The following is a 23,297-nucleotide window of genomic DNA, read 5'->3' as shown; positions in this document are numbered from 1 at the left end:
TTTCAAGGTGGAATGCACGAACCGTGATTTTGCCTTGTTTTGCAACTATGGACGGAACCTTCAAGGAAAGATAAGTCACAGACCCTGACCTTCTGACTGTGTCCTTCTGCCAAAATGTCGGCTGCTGCTGCGGCAAGTTTGGGACGTTTAGTGCTTGGAAACTTGCGGACAGTTCTTTCAAGGCCTTCCATTTACCATGCTCCGATCAGAAATTTCTATCTTCAGCCGGCATGTGAAGGTATCACAATGCGTGTCTCAATTGTTCTCTTGATTTTCGACATTATGCGGTTGAGAAAAAAAAAAAAAAAAAAAAAAGGCTCGGTTATCCACTCAGCACTCTATTTTGGAATCAAAGATGTAAACGAAAGTTTGTCAGTCACCATCCATTGTAGCCTGTGTCTAGTAATTTTCCCAGCTATGATAATACTTTCCAAACTGACTAATATCGTCGCAGTTATACATGTCTTTTACTTCGATGACATGAGTTTACATCATCGGCACTCGGTCCGACTCGAGGCAGATTTGGAAGGACAAGTTGTAAGGATTTACTGGTCTTCGACTTAAAGTTTCAGCAAAATCAAGGGTGTTTTTGCTGTTTTCAATGGGAGAAGGAGGTGCATGTTCGAGTGATTGGGAAAGGGAGAGAGAGAGGTGGGCAGCTGTGATGGACCCCAGCCGTACGAAAGTCATGTATAAAAACACAAGTTCTTGTATACAATTAAAAACATAGGTTTACATTTTGCATTATTGACCCATCCCAGATATTGCACTACATTGCACATTGCACATTTGCTACAGCTGACCATTGAACAGAATTTCTTGGTGCATAAACAGAACGTGTGCATGTGCGCGCGCGCACACACACACACACACACACACACACACACACATATCAATATGACATAGAGAAATCAACAGTTGATAAAGGATATGTAGTCCTTTAACAGGCTCTCACTGCAACTGGGCATCAAATTAGATTTTACTGTGCCATTGTAATAGACTGTTGGAGAGTTCTGAGCTTTCATGACTTCAGGTTATAGAGGTGCATCACATGATCTATGCTTTCAAAGTTGATTGGATGTCCAAAGTTGTGAACAACAAAGGTGATAGAGAGAGGCAGACTGTGCAAAACAGCAGACTTCTTTTTTCAACTTTTTGCTTCATATTTTGTTGTGTTGTTTGTGCATACGGTGGCACTTCATTGTACAGAGTTTGCAAAAAGCAGTTGAGGCTATCAACTGAAGAAATGGTGGACAGCACATGTTTGCTGCTTTTCTCAATGTCGATTGCCTTTGGCATTGTTTACAATGTTGAATAAAACTAAGTTAGATGCACATGCGCAAGATCTAAGATGGCCATGGAACTCTCCAGAAGTATTCTAGCCATTTAGGCCTGCAGTAGGTTAAATTTCACACCAACAACAGTCTTTTCCCTGTGCTGAACAACTCAACTGTCATCATCATGACTTTTTTTGTGTGGGACAGTGTAAATGATTCTAGTTCCCATTATAAAATTTAGATCAGCAACAGTTGTAGTTGGATATAGAGTGAGTGTAGAATAATAGTTGGATAGAGAGCGAGTGTAGAATGATAATAATACTCATAATGATAATGATAATAATAATAAAGATGATAATAATAATAATGATGATGATGATGGTATGATGATGATGATGATAATGATAATAGTAATTATGATGATGTTGAATTGATGAAGATGATAATAAAAATGCAATAGTGATATTAATAATGATGATGATAATGATAATAATATTGTTATTAACACACACACACACACACACACACACACACACACACACACACACACACACAACCACATAAATTCATTATAAATGTTCTCACGACACTTGTAAGAATTGCATGTTGATTGATGGTGACAGCGGTGATGAAGGTGGAGATGCCCTCTCTGTCACCCACCATGGAGAGAGGCACCATCATCAAGTGGCACAAGAAAGAGGGTAAGTCACACACACACAGCACCATTCTATTCATTGCTTCCCTTCCCTTGACAAGTTCATCATTACCATATCACAAAAAGAGTAAAGCCTTAAAAAGCAAACAAACATTTATTGAAGTGATAAAGTATTACAATTTAGATTGCATAAACTATAAAGAACAGGAACACATTTAATGGACAATAGAAGACAAACAAAAACAACAGCAAGTGAAATAGATTTTTAAGTAAATAGATAGATAAACAAATAATAAATGAACAAACAAATAAAATAATAAATGAACAAATATATGAATGAATAAAAGAAAAGAAAAAAAGGAACTCAGTTTAACAGTTAAAACTGTTGCATTGGAAACTGGACCAAGCATGTAATGTGTGTACATTATATGTTAAAATTTATTGTTATACATGTGCATGTTATGTTGAGAATATCAACTTAGATAATGTCATAGACATGTACATTCATTATCATCACTAATGTCACTGTCAGTGATTTGATTAGTCATTTGATGCTTCTTTTTAATCTTTTTTTTTTCTTTTGTCTTTCTGTTTTCAAGCACGGAAACACACACATGCACACACATACATGTATGTGTGTATGCAACATGTAGACATGTATATGATACAGACAACAGATCGATATGTCACAAGATAGTTCATTCAGCAGGAGCAGTATAAATCTTCACTACACAAAAATGACAATGTTAGCAAGCAGGACATAGTCATGGCAGGAAAAAAACAACAAAAAAAATTGAGGGGCGTTATGGGGAAGGGGGAGGTGGGGAGGGCAGGGGGGGGGGGGGGCAGGAAGAAATTAATATGTTTGTGCTCAGGCAGACAAATATACTGAGGATAGATTCACATATAAAATATATGTCTGACTGTCAGTGCCTGTGTTGAATGAATTTTAGTTTCACTACATTAACTGATTAAGTGTATGTGTGTGTGTGTATGATTTGGTGTGATGTGGTGAAGGAGAAGCAGTATCCCCGGGAGACGTGCTGTGTGACATCCAGACAGACAAAGCGGTGGTCAGCATGGAGTATGATGATGAAGGTGTTCTGGCCAAGATCCTGGTGAGTGGTGCTGCTCATTAATTTTTCTGTTAGTGTTAGTTACTTCCGCTTTAAAAAAAAAAAAAAAAAAAAAAAAGATTATTAACAAATAAGTTTATGTATTCATCTTTTCTTTCTGTTCTTTTCCATACATACATAAAAAGAAGCTTTAAGTATGCCACATTGAATAGTCTCTTTCTGCATGTTTTGTGGGCAGTTAACAAATACACAGTCACATGCTTGACTATGTGCCATTTCAGGTCAAGTCAATTTGAATGAATCAGGGAGAGAATGAGAGGGAGGGGGGGAGGGGAGATTAGGAGTTGAAATGATTCCAGTAATCACAGCACATTTTTACTTTTGCTTTTATTTTATTTTTTTATACTAAAAAGAAAGATTGAGGCCCTAGTACAAACTACATAACAGCATCAAGAGGGTGTTACAAAAACTTGTTTTGGAGAAGAAAAAAAAAACAACAACAAAAAACCTGAGTGTCATTAATTTCACAGTAATGGAGTGAATGTCAGACAGAATAACAATAGATGATGCCTCACACAGGTTGACTTGAGCACACTGTCATCATTGTATTATGTTGTGTATTAAATGTGTATTGCATTGTAATTTGTATGATTGCTTTTTTGTCACAGCAATATTTTTTTCAGTATGGAATTTGGGCTTCTCTCTCGAGTGAAGTGTGTGCCACCACACTGCAATATCTTTTTTTTCATTACCTGTAGCCTGTAGGTGTGTTTGTTTTCCTATCAAAACAGATTTTTCTAGAGAATGTTGCCAGGGACAACCCTTTTTGTTGCTGAGGGTTCTTTTGCATGCACTAAGCGTATATTACACACAGGACTTTGGTTTGATTATCTCATTTGTATGACTAGCGTCCAGACCACTGCTCAGAGTCTAGTGGAAGGGGAGAGAATACTGGAGAGTGTGGGATTTGATCCTGTGTGGTCAGATTCTCTCGCTTGCTCAGGAGGCGTTACCACTAGGCCAGCACTTCATGTTGCCTTTCCCTTGTTTTTTCTGACAGAATGACTGTAGTGTAGGTGATTGACACCTCATAGAGGTTCAATTGAGCACACTGTCATTGCCTTCCCCTTGTATTTCTGACAGAATAACTGTAGGTGATCATTGCCTTCCCCCTGTATTTCTGACGGAATAACTTTTAGATGATTGAGGCCTCATAGAGGTTGACTTGAGCACATTGTCATCATTGCCTTCCCTCAGTATTTCTGACAAAATAACTATATAGGTGATTGAGGCCTCATAGAGGTTGACGTGAGCACATTGTCATCATTGCCTTCCCCCTGTATTTCTGACGGAATAACTTTTAGATGATTGAGGCCTCATAGAGGTTGACGTGAGCACACTGTCATTGCCTCCCCCTTGTATTTCTGACAGAATAACTATAGGTGATTGAGGCCTCATAGAGGTTGACGTGAGCACATTGTCATCATTGCCTTCCCCCTGTATTTCTGACGGAATAACTTTTAGATGATTGAGGCCTCATAGAGGTTGACTTGAGCACATTGTCATCATTGCCTTCCCCTCACTATTTCTGACGGAATAACTATATAGGTGATTGAGGCCTCATAGAGGTTGACGTGAGCACATTGTCATCATTGCCTTCCCCTCACTATTTCTGACGGAATAACTATATAGGTGATTGATGCATCACAGAGGTTCAGTTAAGCACACTGTCATCATTGCCTGCTCCATCTGTATCTGACGGATTAACTATTGGTGATGCCTTACATGGGTTGTCTTAAGTACACTCACACTGTCATCATCGCCTGCCCCCTTGTGTTTCAGAAACCGGACAACTCACAGGATGTGGAGGTGGGGAGCCTGATCGCCCTGATGGTGGAGGAGGGGGATGACTGGCAGAACGTGGAGGTGCCGGGGGATGCCAGGGTGACCTCCCCTGCCCCCAGTGGTGCCCAGGCAGCCGCTGCTGCTGCAGCGCCTCCCCCAGCCTCCACAGGCACAATACGTAAGGCTTTTGAATGTTGTACACAGGTGTATGTGTCGGGCATTGAAGTGAGAAGATGTCAATTCATCCTTGACAGGCACAATATGTAAGGCTCTTGAACGTTTTTATTTGTTTGTGTTTGTTTTTTGTAGTAGCTTAAAATCTCAGGTGATTATTATATGTTGTCATCTTCTGCGTTTGTGGGCTACCACTCCTACATTCACTCGATGCATGAGTGGGTTTTCATGTGCGTGACTGTTTGTACCCAGTCATGTAGGCAGCCATACTCAGTTTTCAGGATTGTGCTTGCAGGTTATATTTGTGTTTCCATAACCCACCAAACACTGGCATGGATTCCATTCTCTTTAACATGTGCATTTGATCTAATGCATATATATATATATATATATATATATATATATATATATATATATATATATATATATATATATATATATATATATATGTATGTATGTATGTATACATACACACACACACACACACACACACACACACAACGGGGGTTCAACATCTGTTGACTTGAGAGACCCTCAGGTTGAAAATCCTACGCTCTAACCACTTGACTGTTTCACCTGTCTTATGTGAACAACTTGCAAAGCGTCAGTAACTGCCCAGGTCAAAGTGACAAGTGACGTGTGTAGTGGAGTGATGGTCCAGTATTAGCATGTCCTCCTAGGAAGCGAGAGAATCTGAGTATACAGGACTGAATCCCATGCTTGCCAGATTTTTTGCCCCCCCTCCATTATATCTTGAGTGGTTGTCTGGATGCTACTGTCATTTGGATGAGATGGTAAACCTAGTTCCCAGTAAGTAGCATGCGTTTTGTGCACATAAAACAAATTGAGCCGATTACTACAAGAGAGTTCAAAATTTCAAGTAAAATCCTCTGATATATATATATATATATATATATATATATATATATATATATATATATATATATATATATATATATATCTGTGTGTGTGTGTGTGTGTAAAACCTCATTGAATGACACAGGAAATGAATGATGAGTGCATGGGGAAAGCTGTCAGTTGGCTTTGCCCAGTGTAGGCTGCCTGTCATGGAAATGACTGTCTAATTATAAACTGCTGAGAGCTTGGTCTGTGTCTAAGGATGGCCGCTATGTAAGTATCAGTATCTTTATAAACTGCTTAGAGCTTGGTCTGTGTCTAAGGATGGCCGCTATGTAAGTATCAGTATCTTTATAAACTGCTTAGAGCTTGGTCTGTGTCTAAGGATGGCCGCTATGTAAGTATCAGTATCTTTATAAACTGCTTAGAGCTTGGTCTGTGTCTAAGGATGGCCGCTATGTAAGTATCAGTATCTTTATAAACTGTTACAGCTTGGTCTGTGTCTAAGGATGGCCGCTATGTAAGTATCAGTATCTTTATAAACTGCTTAGAGCTTGGTCTGTGTCTAAGGATGGCCCTATGTAAGTATCAGTATCTGTATAAACTGCTGAGAGCTTGGTCTGTGTCTAAGGATGGCCGCTATGTAAGTATCAGTATCTTTATAAACTGCTTAGAGCTTGGTCTGTGTCTAAGGATGGCCGCTATGTAAGTATCAGTATCTTTATAAACTGCTTAGAGCTTGGTCTGTGTCTGAGGATGGCCGCTATATAAGTATCAGTATCTTTATAAACTGTTACAGCTTGGTCTGTGTCTAAGGATGGCCGCTATGTAAGTATCGGTATCTTTATAAACTGCTGAGAGCTTGGTCTGTGTCTGAGGATGGCCGCTATGTAAGTATCAGTATCTTTATAAACTGCTTAGAGCTTGGTCTGTGTCTGAGGATGGGCGCTATATAAGTATCGATATCAGTCTGTCAGTCGTATGTTTCAGCTGGGATCAAGGTGGAGATGCCCTCCTTGTCACCCACCATGGAGATGGGAACCATCATCAAATGGCACAAGAAAGAGGGTAGGCCACTGGGGAAAAAAAACATGCCTTCAGATTCCTTTTGCTATCTTGATTGTGTGTGTGTGTGTGTGTGTGTCACGTAATTGATACAAATGGATGTGTGACACTTAAAGAGAGCTCTTTGAAATCAATGTAAATTCATGTTTGGTAATGTGAGCTTGTGCTTGCACATACACACACACAGACAGACAGATGCATGCGTGCACACACACACACACACACACACACACACACACCATTGACATGCATGCGTGAAGCGAAGGATGTTGCAATTGCTTTGACAGGTGGTAACCCGTATGTAATTGATAAAGGTGAGTCTGTGAAATAACCGATTCCAATGCCCAAGTGCTGAGTTACTGATCATTGTAATCTAATATATGAAAATGGACTGAATAAAAAAAATTTAAAAAAAAAAACTAACAAAAAAAAACAAACTAACAGGCAGATTAGGGTGTGGTGGTATATTGGTGCATCTGATTCTATTTCTGCTTTTCGCTCATCACTAAAAACTCATGTTTTTAAAACCTATCTATAAGCACTCTCAGCTTCCTTGTTCTCCAACACCACCCCTGTCTGCTCGCTTTGGATGTATATAGAGTGGGAGGGTGAGAGTGTGAGTGGGGGGAGGGGTTTTTGAGAAAGAGTGGTCATGAATGTTTTATGTAACTTGTAATATTTTTCTTTCATGTAAAGCCTCCTGAGCTCTTAGAGAGAAAGGGTGCTATATAAATGTACATTATTATTATTATTATTATCATTATTATCATAACGTGAGATGATAGTGAAAGCTTGGAGGTACAATTCATTGTCTGTATTGCATCTGATTTTCAGTTTTGTTCTGTCTTCCTTCTCTTCATCCTGTCCCTCACATCTGTTGCCCTGTCACCTTTTGTCTTTTATTTCCTTTCTTTTCTTCTTTTCTGTATCTTTCTTGTGTTATATTCCTCCCCTAATGTTTTCAGATAAAAAAGATTATAGCATTTTTTTTTTTTAAGTGTTAAGCTAGCTAACTGTCTATGGTGTGTCTCTGAAAGTTTAACAGAATGTTTGTTTTACATACATATTGCTGTGGTTGTGTGTGTGTGTGTGTGTGTGTGTGCGCGCGCGCGCGTGCATGTGTGTGTGTGTGTGTGTGTGTGTGTGTGCAAGAGATCGTAGCAATACAACGTCAGTGAAAAAAAAAAGGCCAACAATTCTTTACCTGTAATTTTTCTTGTTGGAAGAGGCTTTCATGCAGACAAGACAATTTGGTTAAACTTAAGTAATGTTGCAAAGATGAGCAACGTGGTCTGATCTATCCTGAAGATTAATACCAGAAAAATACTATCATCATTTATGTTGTGTTTCATATAGTTTGTATTCTATTTCTGAAAGTTATATTATTTTGATTGTTTATGTTTAATTTTGGTGTAAAATACTATTGCTTTTATATAATATCCTCTATGCCCCAAAAGGGGTGAAAGGATTAAATATTCTTGATTCTTGATTCTTGTGTACATTTGTTTGTGTGTGTGCATGTGTGTGTGTGTGCGTGTGTGTATGTGTGTGTGCGTATGATGTGGTGCAGGAGATGTGATTACCCCGGGAGACGTGCTGTGTGACATCCAGACAGACAAAGCGGTGGTCAGCATGGAGTATGACGATGAAGGTGTTTTGGCCAAGATCTTGGTGAGTGACTTACTTACTCACTTGTGTGATAGTCATGTCTGACTGCGACCATCAAAATAGCAGTGGGGGCAACTGCTGTCCTAACCATCTGGGCTAGAATTTGATTATAGTGGAGAGGGCCTTGCCCAAGTTACATGCCCACTCTCGGATGCCTTTTGAAGGGCACCTGATTTTGAGTGTCGACATGCAAAAGCTGTGACAGTGAACAGGGGAGGGAAGTGTTAGAAACGCACTGTGAATGACCGCCCATAAATGAGGGTTGTATGTTATCGTTTGTGGATAAACATTTTTAACAAAGTTCAGGGCTTTGTAGCGCAAGGGATCTTGCAAAGCGGTGGGAACTTTATTAAAGTCTGTTCTCTTTACATACACTTTGGAACCTTCTGAATACTAAACAAACTGGGGAAAAAAGTGTGGAAGAGTTGGATAGTTATCCCCACAAAAAAAAAAGAGAAAAACGTATATATATAGATATATGTGTAGATAGCTATATGTGGCATCCATTTAAGGCTGGGGCTAGGGGAGCACAGGGAAGTAAGGAATACAATGTATGATGGGATGTTTGATCTGTCGTTTAATCTCTCTCTCTCTCTCTCTCTCTCTCTCTCTCTCTCTCTCTCTTCTCTTTTTTTTTCTATTTCTCTCTGTCTCTCTCTTTCTCCCGCCTCTCTCTCTCTCTCCCCTGGACTCTCTGACTCTGTCACTCTGTCTCTGTCTCTCTCTTTCCACCACCCTCCCTCCCTCTCTCTCTCTTTCTTTCTTTCTCTCTTTCTCTCTCCCTCTCTCTGTCTCTTTCTCTCCGCCTCCCTCTCCCTCTCTTTATCTCCCCCCCTCCCCCTCTCTCTCTCTCTCTCTCTCACTCTCTCACTCTTCTTTCTCTGTGTGTGTCACTTCAGAAACCGGACAACTCCAAGGACGTGAAGGTGGGGGAGCTGATCGCCATGATGGTGGCGGAGGGGGAGGACTGGACGGACGTGCAGGTGCCTGCCATGACAGGTGCCCCAGCCCCGGCCCCAGGGGTGGCACCGTCAGCCCCAGGCGCCCCCACACCACCATCATCACAACCGTCAGCACCGCAGGAAGCTGTCGTCATCGACGATGACCTGTGAGTGGCCAAAGGGTGAATGCACTGTAGAGTGGGGGATATGTGTCAAAGATGATATATACGTAATGTTTCAATGCTCGCAGGGGGCACATGAAATAAACTTCTTGCCTTGCCTTGCCTTTTGTAATGTTTCAATGCTCCCAGGGGGCACACAAAGTAAATCGCTCGCCTTGCCTTCATTTCATTCATTTTGCCCATCACTCCTGGTGGAGCATAGGCCATCGACGACCCCTCGCCATCACACTCTGTTCTGGGCTGTTCTAGCCATTCCAGTCCAGTTGGTCCCTTGCTGCTTCAGCTCTGCCTCGGTATCTCGCCTCCAGCTGTTGCGAGGACGGCCTCTCTTCCTCTTTCCCTGCGGGTTCCAGGTCAGGGCTTGGCGTGTGATGCTGGACACTGGCTTCCTGAGGGAGTGTCCGATCCAGCCCCACTTCCTCCATAGTATCTGCTTGGCCACTGGTTCCTGTCCCGCTCGCTCCCACAGATCTTCGTTTCGGATCTTCTCCTGCCATTGGATCTTGTAGATGCGCCTCAGACAGGTGTTGAAGAATATCTGAATTTTCTGCTGCATCGTCTGTGTTGTCCGCCATGTCTCGCATCCATAGAGCAGAATTGACTTCACAGTGGTTGCCTTGCCTTGCCTGGTGGTAATGTGTCTGTCAGAGAATCTGAGGGCACGGGATCCAGTCTCACACTCACCGGGTTTGCAGGAAGGTGGCAGGACAGTTAAGGCGTTTATCTGCCAATACAGTGTCCATGATGGTCTGAGTTTGAATCTCGCCCTTTCTCTCAAGTTTGACAGCGAGAGCGACAACCTTTTTCTTTTCTTCGGGTTTTTTTTTTTTTTTTTTTTTTTTTTTTTTTTTTTTTTTTGCCTGCAAGTGTATTTGTTTTCCAATCAATTTGGATTTTTCTACAGAAATATGCCAGGGACAACCCTTCCGTTGGCATTCGGGTTCTTTTATGTGCGTTCAGTGCATGCAGCACACAGGACCTCAGTTTATCATCACATCCAAATGACTAACATCCAGACCACCACTCAAGATCTAGTGGAGAGGGGGGAAATACTTACAAGTGTGAGATTTAAACCAGTGCACTCAGGTTTTCTGTTTCCTAGGCAGATGCATTACCACTAGGCCAACACTTTACTACCTTAGCTGCTGCAAAAGTTGTTACTCGCTTTTTCCGGCATTGGCAATGGTTGGTGATTCAAAAGGTAAAGTCTACCTCTGCTTTAGATGTATGTGGCAAGTATTTTCCTGTGTTTATTGTTGAATGATCAGAATTCTCAAGAAAAAAAGAAAGTACAATTTTATAGTTGGAGGCATTATTGTGTTTGATATTTCATGGCTTTCTGTGTGGTTTGCGTGTGTATTTGTATATGTGTGCATGAGAGATCTTCAGTTTAACGTCTAATCACTTGAAGTGTTATTAGACGGAAAGAAGAGAAGTAATGGATGAAAGAGAGGGCATGCTTGTGAATATTAGTGTAAGAAAGTGTTAACGTATGTATTAGAGGAAATGAAAATAATCCTATTATAAGAAATATAAGTGGTGTGTAATAAATGAGGTGCCATAGGAGGGAAAATAGGTGTAAGCATATCAACAAGTATTAACTGACAACAATGTATGTGTGCGTCTGTGTGTGTATGTGCGTGCATGTGTGTGTGTGTTTGTGTGTGTGTGTGTCTGTGAACATGTCAGGCCGGGTGTGGGACCCTCCGTGAAGAAACTGCTGCATGAGTACAACATCCAGCCCACCACTGTGCCCGGCACCGGCCCCAAAGGAAACCTCACCAAGGGGTGAGTTGTCAGTGCAACAGAAAGGGGGGCTCAGGCGTCTGCAGGTTTGTGCATATATTGACCTGGGAAACTGGAGAAAAAAAAACAAAAAAACATCTCCACCCTTAACTCACTCAGTACGGCCAGTCCTCTCTTCTCCTCTACACAGACCCCTCGGATGTCCAGTGGGTGTCTGAAAGACCCAACCTTTAGCTTCCGTCGTCAGAATTGTAGTATTCTTTGTCAACATTTACCTCTTCAGTATAAGAGCCTTCCGTTTGCAATATTTTGATGATGGTAATTGGGGTGAAACGCTATTAACGTCGTCTCTTTCGCCGTTCGTATGGAGAGAGTTAAACCACCAGGTGTGCTGAAACCGGTGGGGTTGAACTCAATGAATCTCAGGTGAGAATCCAGCACTCTGAACCATTCGGCCACTGCACCCATCGATGGCCGGCAGACATCGGCAGTAATGTTAACCAACGTGATCAATTGCAGAGTGATGATGATATGCGTAATATCTCAGACATAGGTTGTTTGGTTTATATTCTGTTTGTAGATTATGTAACACCCGTTGACCAATGCTGTGTGTGGATTATGTAACACCCATTGACCTAATCTTCCTGTAAATTATGTAACACCTAGTGTGTGTCTTGTACTCCACAATATTCGTCTATCAAACTGATACCTTACATAGCAGCATTGTTTTAGCACTATTTTACACCAATTTTAGTACTTTTTTGTTATTTATTTCACAGTTTCAATCTTTTTGTTTATTTCCCTAATTGTATTTTACGTTCTATTGTTTTGGGGAGTTCTCCTCCCGGTTTCTGATTGGGCGTTCTTGTGTCCAGTGACCTGCTGACCTTCATCAAGGCCAAAGGTCTGCACAGGTTGGACCCGGCGTCCCTGGCTCCGGCGGCTGCAACGCAGACGGCGCCCCCACCACCACCCTCATCATCGTCACCCACACCACCTGCTCCTTCCACTCCTGGCCGGGGTGAGCCCTATATCGACATCCCTCTGACCAACATGAGGAAGGTGATTGCCAAGAGGCTGACAGAATCCAAGGTGAGAGGGAGTGGTGTGGTGTGGTGTGGTGATGTGCTGTGTTGTGTTGTGTTCTGTTTTCTCGGTGTGAAATTTTGGCAACTTCCCACAGAGCATGTCGCTAGTATAGTGCAACACATTGTTTTCTTTTCCCTTTTTTTTTTTTTTTCCAGCCTTCAAGTGTTTGTTTTTCTGTCAAACTTCAAAATGGATTTTTGTACAAAGTTTTGTCGTAGACAGCCCTTTTGTTTCCATGGATTCTTTTACGTGCATGCCAAACATGGGACCTCACTTTATTGTCCCATCCAGAAGACTAGCATCCAGACCACAATTCAAGGTCTGGTGGATGGGGAGAAAATTCTGCTGAGCAGGATTTGATCCCACACACTCAGATTCTCTCACACTTCCTGGATGGACAGGTTACCATTAGACCACCACTGTGGATAACACAGATGTTATAGCGTTGTAGTGGTCTTTCACTGTTTCAGTCTTGTCTTTCCACTGTGAGTTATGTTAGAGGGTGTAGTGGTGTCAAAAGGTGAAGGTGTGATGTAGGCAAAATTGCACTGGTTCTCAGTGCTGCAGCCTCGGGGGCTAGTTGGCCTTTAGGGACTGTCACAGCACCAGCTGTCCTAAAACCCTCCTAGTCAAGATTGTGGGAATGTAAGTTGGGGAAGACACTCTCCTCTATTATCAAATTCTAGTCGACATAGTCGGGACAGCAATTGCCTCCTTAGCTTCTTCTGATGGTCACAGTCAGACTCGTCTGACTTTAATACTTACATACATGATGCGGGTAGTAGGACTTTGACTCGCTAGGGGCGGGGTAGGGTGTGCTTGGGCGTCGTGGAACTCTGCCTAGAGTTCCTGTCCAGTTCATATCACGCAACAGTGTTGGTAGATATTGTGGGAACTTGTCACTGAATGCATGTGGTATTACAAGCAGTTACTGTGCTCAGAAGGGGGCTAGATGTGTGGCTTCCTGCATTATATGGTCAGGTTTGCCGATGACACTACTCTAGAAGGGCTGATTACAAATAGAGTGATGAGTCAAAATATAGGGAAGAAGTACTGGAACTTGTCAGCTGGTGTGATCAAAACAACTTAGAACTCCATGTATCAAAAACTAAAGAATTAATTTTAGATTTCAAGAAGACCAGACCTGACCCCTTACCACTTGTCATTAAAGACAAGCAAGTAGAGATCATAAGTGAATTTAAATTTCTTGGACTGATTATTTCTAACGATTTGAAATGGGAGAAAAATACAGAAAAAAAATAATTAAGAAAGCACAACAGCACCTGTACTTTCTTCGGCGCCTCAAAAAGTTCAGAATTAAAAAAGAAAAAATGCTCCCCTCTGGTTGACTGTACAGAAGTATAAGGATGAAAACCAGTCGCTTTGCAAATAGCTTTTTCCCCAAAGCAGTCAATACCCTGTCTCTCGAATAAATCCAGTATGATAAATAGAATTGTGCAATCAACAACCATCTACGTGAAGATCTAGTCATCAGCCCCATCCACGTGTAATATGTGGCTTCTGTTCAAACGTGTGTGTATGAGAGAGAGAGAGGGAGAGAGAGAGTGTGTGTGTGTGCGAGTGTGTGCATGCATGTGTGTGTGTGTGTGCAGTCATGCATGTGTAAGTATGCACACATTTTTATATTGATATGCACTTGTATGTATCCTAATTTTCTACTGTATCTGTGTTTGTGTATGAATTTTGATTTATGTTTGTACCTTGTTTTGTACTATCCCCTCACAGTTTTCAAATTCCATCCAAAAGTCTTGTGACAGACAATCTGTGTTGTGCTTCAAACAATTTTCACAGTTTTGGGGGGGTTGTTCTTTAACACAGTGGTTTTCAAATTCCATCCAAAAGTCTTGTTACTGGTAATCATTATGCTTCAAAAAAATGTTCCACAGTTCTCACTTCTTCCTCCCCCCCCCCGCCCCCCTCCCCTCTTCACACAATTTTCAAATTCCATCCAAAAGTCTTGTGACAGACAATCTGTGTTGTGCATCAGACAAAACGTTCCACTTTTCTTTGACACTCTTTTCAAATTCCACCCAGAAAGTCTTGTAGACTGACAATCTTTGTTGTGCTGCAGACCACAGTGCCTCACGCCTACGCCACTATCGACTGCTCCATGCGCACGGTCACCAACACCCGCAAGAGATTCCTGGGTAGGCGTGGTTGCTGCCTGCACGCAGCCTGTCACTTGGCTGTCTGTCCTGTCTTTTGCTGTTTGTTTGTCTGATTGTAATTATTGTATTTTTTTATTTCATTACTTTTTTATGTAATATCTTCTTCGTTTGTGGGCTGCAACTCCCACGTTCACTCACATGTACACGAGTGGGTTTTTATGTGTATGACCGTTTTTTACCCTGCCATGTAGGCAGCCATACTCCGTTTTCGGGGGTGTGCATGCTGGTTATGTTCTTGTTTCCATAACCTGCTGAACGCTGACATGGATTCCAGGATGCGTATTTGATCTTCTGCTTGTGTATACACACGAAGGGGATTCAGAGAGAGAGAGAGATATGTACTGTTTTTTTAATATTATTTTTTTTTATTCATATTATTTTACAATTCAGTTTTATTTTATTTCTTTTTGTTGTTTTTTGTTTTTTTTCATTTGTGTGTATTGCATGTCAGTATTGTCTATCTACATTCATTAATTCACTGCTTGAGTAAGGTGAGGATGTGCGGAAAAGTGGGAGTGTCAGTGGTGGGTTTTATCTTGTGTGTGTGTGTGTGTGTGTGTGTGTGTGGAGAACCAGAGACTGAGTGACATATCACAGATTATCAGGGTGGTTAATTACTGTGTGTGTGTGTGTGTGCGTGTGGAGAACTAGAGACTGAGTGACATATCACAGATTATCAGGGTGGTTAATTACTGTGTGTGTGTGTGCGTGTGGAGAACCAGAGACTGAGTGACATATCACAAATTATCAGGGTGGTTAATTACTGTGGGTTTCAGCTCAAGGCATCAAGGTCTCCATGAACGACTTCATCATCAAGGCGGCCGGCTTTGCTTTGGAGGTATGTATATTGCCTCTTCTTTTTTGTTTGTTTTTTTTTTTTGTTCTGTTCCTTTCCCTTTTTTTCTTTTAGAATATCAAATTAATTATTTAGATTAGTTGATTATCTAGATTAATTCATCTGTTTCTCATTTAGATTAATTCATGTGTTCCTCTGTTTAACAGATGTGTAGCGTATACAGATCAGTCTGCATGCATTGATGCCTCTTTGAAACTGAACTGGACTGCTTAGTTTGCTGCAAGGAAATTGTCACTTCTTGTCATCGAGTATCTACTGAATGGGGATTTCACTTACCAAATGATTTTGTTTGTCCTCCTCACCAATGCCTTCACACATGCACACACACACACACGGACACAGACAAACACACACACACACACACACACAAAACACACACACACACACACACACACACACACACACACCTGTTGAGTAGGTACAGTCCCTTTTGCCATCTCTGTGTGTGACTCCTGTTTGTAAGACATGGATCTTGACACCATTATCTCCCTTCCTCTAGCTTCAAATGTACCATTTTGTTCCAGAAATCACCCCCTCTTTACTGAAATGAAACTTTATTTATTTATTTGTTTATTTATCTTTTGATTGATTGATTGTTTGATATATTTGTTTTTATTTATTTATAAATTATTTATTTATTTATTTATTTATTTATATTTTCTAGAAGTTACTTCCATGACTTCAAGGCTTCATAAAAAATGGGAGTGTGACTGTGAGTGGTGGGTTTTAACTTGTGTTTGTGTGTGTGTACTATTGTGTGGATGTAGACTGTACGTCCAAGTACCACACTCTCAGTTCCATGCCACAACTAATTGCATCAACACTGTAGTCAGCCAGGGTCTTGTCAACTTTTATAGTGGTACTGTCATGAGTATACTGGTGGTCTCATCAGTATACTGGTGGTCTTTCAAACGAAAATATAGAAATGGTGCTGTTTACTTGTGTGTGTGTGTTTGGTGTTAGTGCATGAATTGTGCGAGTGGTGCATTGAGAGGCTTGACACAAGATGATGCATTATACAGAAATGATTCATCTTTTTTTTTTTATCTTTTTTTTTTTTATCAAATGTTAAAAAAAAAAGTATCTGTCTATGTATATGTATATATCTATCTCAATCTCTCTCTCTCTCGCTCTAGATAGACAGATAGATAGATATTCATATCCATCTACCTATCTATCTATCTCTATGTATGTATGTATATATACTCAGCGGTCACCCAAAGTGAACGCCATCAACCAAGGAGAGACGGCACAGACTGTGGCCTCGGTAGATATCTCAGTTGCCGTGGCAACAGAGGGAGGACTGATCACCCCAATCGTGAACAACGTCCCTGCTCTTGGGGTGGCAGAGATTTCGCAGACAGTTAAGGTGAGTGGTGATACAGCAACAAGATCTGCATTCTCTGTCATATGTATCTTTTGCAACATCTCCATTGGTTCCCTGTCTCACACAGAATAAAGTACAAGATCAGGACTCTATATGTTATAAATGTATTCACAAATCTGCCCCTTCCTATCTCTTTGGCTACTTTCACATCTACACCTCACCTTGTTCTCTACGATTGTCTTCATATCCACTCTGTTTACGCATACCCAGATTTAAACACTCATCTGTGGGCCAAGGTTCTTTCTCTCTCTATGGACCTTGCTTTTGGAATGAACTTCCTCTTTCGTTTCGTCAGGTCTCCGCACTCAGTTCTTTTAAGTCTAGCCTTTAAAACCCACCTCTTTCCAAGATAGCCTCTCCTTCCCCTACCTCTTCTTTGTCTTCAGTTTCTCAAGTTAAGAGTTCTGCATGCGTGTGAATGACTGGTTTGAAAGCGATTTGATTTTTCTGAATGCTAATTTTATTATTATTGACTCACTTGTGCAAACAAAGTGAGTCTATGTTTTAACCCGGTGTTCGGTTGTCTGTGTGTTTGTGTGTGTGTGTGTGGTAAACTTTAACGTTGACATTTTCTCTGCAAATACTTTGTCAGTTGACACCAAATTTGGCATAAAAATAGGAAAAATTCAGTTCTTTCAATCATCTTGTTTAAAACAATATTGCACTTCAGGGATGGGCACAAAAAAAAGAAAAAAAAAGAAGCCTAATTATATGCAAACTGCATTTACTGTTATATTTATATTTTTTGTATTCTCTAAACTTGGCACTTTGACCTCTTATTCTGACACAGCAACAAGAGGAGTCATTATTATCATTTTTTGTTCTAACAGGAACTTCTTTTGCTAAGCATGGAATTTTTATTTATTTTGCAAACGTTTTGGTGCAGATAGTAAAGAAGGGAAATTACTCTGTAATTAATGCTAGGGGACTTAATTTATCACAAGTGAGTCTTGAAGGCCTTGCCTCTCTTGTTATTATAAGTCTGTCATGGCCAACTAGACCACCAAAGTGGAAGAGGAGGCAGCTGCTGTCATGGCTATCCGGGCAAGAATTTGATAATGGTGAAGAGTGTCTTGACCAAGTTGCATCCCTACTCACTCAGCCAAGAAGGTTTTAGGACAGTTGGCGTAGGGATGGTCCCCAAAGGCCAATTTGCTGTCCCCAAAGGCAGCAGCACTAAGAGCCAGTTCAATCTTGCCTCTTAGTTTGAGAGTCACAGTCCTTCACAAAACAAAAAACAAAAAAAAAAAGACTAGGCTGTAAAGGAATTCCCATAGCAGTGGAGAAAGACGTCGATCATGCAGCACTCACTTTTCTGTTGGCCCAACTGTAAGCCTTTGTCAATGAGAAAGCTGAGCGCTGAGCCATGGAAGCATTAACAGATCTGCCCATTCATATTTCTGTGACTGTTTTGACCTCTACACCCCATCTCACTCTCTACAGTTCAGCTTTAGATCCACTCTGTTTCCACATGCCCAGATTCAAACACTCTTGTATCCCTCTGTTTCTGTGTCTGACCCTTTTACTTGGAAAAGTCTTTTCAAGTCTGGTCTTAAAATCTGCTGCCTGCCAAAGATTCCCCCTCCCTTCAGTCCCTCTGTCCATCCATAGTTTCTCTAGCTTAAAAAAAAAAAAATCTTAATGTGATTATCAACTTTTGTTTTTCATCCCCTTGATTCGGAGTAATGCATGCATGCATGTGAATGTATGGTGCAAAAGAGCTTTGATTTTTCTCTGCTCAGATTCAGAATTATATGAATATATTTCTTCTTCTGATTTTATTTTTATTATTATCATTATGATGATTGTTATAATTGTTGCTATTCTTGTTAGTAGAAGTAGCTTTAGCATTAGTAGTATTGTTGTATCATTATCATTATTGCTATGTTGTCAGTTAACATTCTGTGTTATCTGTTGTCATTGCAGGCACTGGCGGAGAAGGCCAGAGCAGGCAAACTGCAGCCACATGAGTTCCAGGGAGGCACTTTCAGGTATGGTTGTCTGTCCTCTCTCACTGTCTCTGTGTCTGTCTGTCTATCTCTTTCTCTGTATTTCTCTGTTACTGTATCTTCTTTGCACACACTTCCTCACTCGCTTGCGAACACACACACACACACATACACACGCAAGCCTGTGCACTCACATACTTGCACAAACACACACACACACTACATGCATTAACATGACCATGTTCACAGAAAAGTTGATTGCTTTTATCAAAATCCATATCTTTTCAGATTCAGTCGACTTTTGTCATCTAAAAATGAAGATATCCTGATGAATGTGGCTTTGTTTGTCTACAAAGTATTGAGGCTACTTCATATTAGTACAACTCAGCCTTTAGGAATGTATCCATGTGTTTTGTTTGTACACATGTATTTTGTTTGTACCATGTAACAATTTGTAATAGTTGCTTCAGAGAGGGGCTATGCCCTATTCCGAATAAAATGTTTGCACTCTCTCTCTCTCTCTCTCACTCTATCTCAAGCACCTGACATGGCCACATTCACACTTAAAATGACGTCCTTGCCGTGCAGCATCTCCAACCTGGGCATGTTTGGCATCAAGGAGTTCTCGGCCGTCATCAACCCCCCGCAGGTGGCCATCCTGGCCATCGGCACCACCCGCCTCACCTGTGGGCAACGAGAACTCCATTGTCGACCCCAAGATGGCCGTGACCCTGTCCTACGACCGCCGGGTCATGGATGAGCAGGACGCCACACGCTTCCTGGAGCTCTTTCGGCTGGGCCTGGAGAACCCAGACGTCCTGGTCGGAGGGGAGATGTCGCCACGCAACGCTGACCTAGCTTTTGGCTCGGCGGTCTGAATGATGTCTTGTGTGTGGGTGGGTCAGTGGAGTTGGGAGGGCAGGGTGGGTAGCGTATACTGGGGAAAGTTTTGAGACTAGCGTGTTGATGATTTGACTTAGCTTTCGGCTCAACAGTCTGAATGTTTTGTGTGGAGGGGATTAGTGTGTTCTGTGTAAAGTGTCTAAACCTGTTAATGATTGTACTTTTTTTTTCTTGTTTTTTTTTGTTTTTGTTTTTGTTTTTTTTTGTTTCAGGAAAGAAGCTCTGTTTTTTTTCAGCATGCAGTTTCTTTACTGAATAGCAGTTTGTAGGACCGTGGGTTTAATGTTTGTGTACATTTTTTTGGAGAGGAAGAAAAGTAACATGTTCAGCTGTGGCCAGTACGCCAAGCAAAGAGTGTGCCAGTGAAAATACTGACACAAGTAAGTCGGTGACTGAGAGCATGCATTGGCAGAGACATGCAAACTATGCTTCTTCACAGTGAAAGGAAACAAGTATACTAAAGCATGCAGAATAACATCGGTGGCAAGAGACCGGGAAATCTGTTGTGACAAAGAGAGAAAATACAACACCAAAAAACTTTCCTGAAAGAATGACTTGTGGAGACCAGTTGAAATGGAGGGAGGGGTGTGGGGAAAAGACGGGAGCGGTCTGACAGAAATACTGGGACTTGAAACAGTGGGAGGAAGAAGCCTGGGAGTGATGGCCTAGAGGTAACGCGTCCGCCTAGGAAGCGAGAGAATCTGAGCGCGCTGGCTCGAATCACGGCTCAGCCGCCGATATTTTCTCCCCCTCCACTAGACCTTGAGTGGTGGTCTGGACGCTAGTCATTCGGATGAGACGATAAACCGAGGTCCCGTGTGCAGCATGCACTTAGTGCATGTAAAAGAACCCACGGCAACAAAAGAGTTGTTCCTGGCAAAATTCTTTAGAAAAATCCACTTCGATAGGAACAACAAATATAAAACTGCACGCAGGAAAAAATACAAAAAAATGTGCCGCGCTGTAGTGTAACGATGCACTCTCCCTGAGGAGAGCAGACCAAATTTCACACAGAGAAATCTGATGTGATAAAAAGAAATACAAATACAATACAAAAATACAAAACCATCTTCATTTGACCCATCATGGTTGCAAAAGATAAAAGTGTTGTCTCGGTCTTGAGACATTCAGCTTGTAAATACTTGCTGTAATAGACATGATGTAAAATACTGTAGAAACTGTTGTATTTGTTGTCTCAGTACTCTGGAACCTTTTGAGATCATGGACTGAAGCGTACAGGCGTTTTTTTGCCTGTGTGTTATATAAGACATACTTTTTTGTAAGATATTTGTTACTTGCTATTGTTTATTGTGTTTATTTATTGATTTTGTTATTTGTGTCATATGTTATGCTTATTTTTACTGTTTGAAACATGAGACCTGAAATAAATGCTGTATGGAAGAGGAGCAGGTTGAGAATCACCATCAGTTCCACAAAAATACAGGAGATGAAATTTTGTTTGATGTCCCACAAGAATATATAGCTTCTGCGATGTGTGTGGGGTGGGGTGATCTGTATTGTTTACCATGTTTTACAGACTATAAGGCAACACTGTTTTTTTCCCCCTCAACTTTGACTCATTATCTTAATGTTACGCCTTACATCATGATACTGAATCGACAAGCGCGATAGCCGAGTGGTTAAAGCATTGGACTTTCAATCTGAAGATCACGGGTTCGAATCTCGGTAACGGCACCTGGTGAGTGAAGCTAAAAGGCTGAAGATTTTTCCGATCTCCCAGGTCAACATATCTGCAGACCTACTTGTGCCTGAACCCCCTTCGTGTATATATTATATGCAAGCAGAAGATCCAATACACACGTTAAAGATCCTGTTATCCATGTCAGCGATCGGTGGTTTATGGAAACAAGAACATACCCAGCATGCATACCCCCAAAAACTGAGTATGGCTGCCTGTATGGCAAGGTAAAAACGGTCATTCACATAAACGCCCACTCGTATACATACAAGTGAATGTGGGAGTTGCAGCCCAGAAACGAAGAAGAAGAATAAAGGTCGACCTCCAAACTGAGAAGCATGGCATCCATGACGATTAAAACCATCCCTTGAATCAGAAGAACAGCTATAAAACAGCTCACATTCACACAAACAACGCTCTTGAGGTGCATGGAAAGCATATCTTGAATCCAAACAAAAACAGCTGATACTGAATCATATCAAGGTAGACCTCCAAACCAAGAAGTTTGATATTTATGACAGGGCAGTTGTGCTGATTGAAACCATTCCTTGAACCAGAAGAGCTTAAAGACAATGCACATTCACATAGATATTCTTGTTGGAGTGTGGAAACCGTCTCATAAATCCAAATTTTTAAAAAGCTGACAAATTTGGTAGGTATGGGTAATTGAACGATCCAGTCGAAGCGACCAGCTCCACGTGTGTACTGTAACATGTTGTACGATAGTCAAATGTAGTTTTTTTGTTTGTTTGTTTGTTTGTTTTCAAAGCTTTCTCCAACTGGTACAACACTCTTGAAGGAGCTAAAGCTGCTGAGAAACGGCTCACATTCCCACAGACAACACGCCTGAAGGAGCTAAAGCTGCTGAGAAACGGCTCACATTCCCACAGACAACACACCTGAAGGAGCTAAAGCTGCTGAGAAACGGCTCACATTCACACAGACAACACTCTTGAAGGAGCAAATGCTGCTGAGAAACGGCTCACATTCACACAGACAATTTAGACTCTTGGAGGAGCTAAAGCTGTTGAGAAACGGCTCACATTCACACAGACAATTAACTCTTGAAGGAGCTAAAGCTGCTGAGAAACGGCTCACATTCACACAGGCAACACCTAAACTGCTCAGAAACGGCTCATTCACACAGACAACATTCCTGAAGGAACTAAAGCTGCTGAGAAACGGCTCACATTCACACAGACAACACACTTGAAGGAGCTAAAGGTGCTGAGAAACGGCTCACATTCACACAGATAACATTCACACAGATAACATTCCTGAAGGAGCTAAAGCTGCTGAGAAACGGCTCACATTCACACAGACAATTAACACTCTTGAAGGAGCTAAAGCTGCTGAGAAACGGCTCACATTCACACAGACAACACTCTTGAAGGAGCTAAAGTTGCTGAGAAACGGCTCACATTCACACAGACAATTAACACTCTTGAAGGAGCTAAAGCTGCTGAGAAACGGCTCACATTCACACAGACAACACCTAAACTGCTGAGAAACGGCTCACATTCACACAGACAACACTCTTGAAGGAGCTAAAGCTGCTGAGAAACGGCTCACATTCACACAGACAACACTCTTGAAGGAGCTAAAGGTGCTGAGCCATTCACACAGACAACACTCTTGAAGGAGCTAAAGGTGCTGAGCCATTCACACAGACAACACACTTGAAGGAGCTAAAGCTGCTGAGAAACGGCTCACATTCACACAGACAACACTCTTGAAG

At 41.4% G+C, this 23,297-nt stretch overlaps 1 protein-coding gene across 1 annotated transcript; it reads left to right on the top strand.

The window, feature by feature from the left end:
* Positions 1-94: 94 nt before the first annotated feature.
* Positions 95-21,318, top strand: LOC143286764 (pyruvate dehydrogenase protein X component, mitochondrial-like). Its single transcript, XM_076594525.1, is given in 15 exon segments — positions 95-238; positions 1,901-1,978; positions 2,950-3,050; positions 4,851-5,031; positions 6,876-6,953; positions 8,521-8,621; positions 9,518-9,726; positions 11,431-11,529; positions 12,363-12,579; positions 14,669-14,744; positions 15,542-15,603; positions 16,832-16,990; positions 18,935-18,999; positions 19,546-19,642; positions 19,644-21,318. Coding segments are annotated over 15 exon segments (1,839 nt in total). The 5' UTR covers positions 95-114; the 3' UTR covers positions 19,836-21,318.
* Positions 21,319-23,297: the final 1,979 nt, after the last annotated feature.

Source organism: Babylonia areolata, chromosome 10, assembly GCF_041734735.1.
Source record: "Babylonia areolata isolate BAREFJ2019XMU chromosome 10, ASM4173473v1, whole genome shotgun sequence".
NCBI classification, from domain to species: Eukaryota; Metazoa; Mollusca; class Gastropoda; order Neogastropoda; family Buccinidae; genus Babylonia; species Babylonia areolata.
This window is presented reverse-complemented; position numbering and strand designations above follow the sequence as displayed.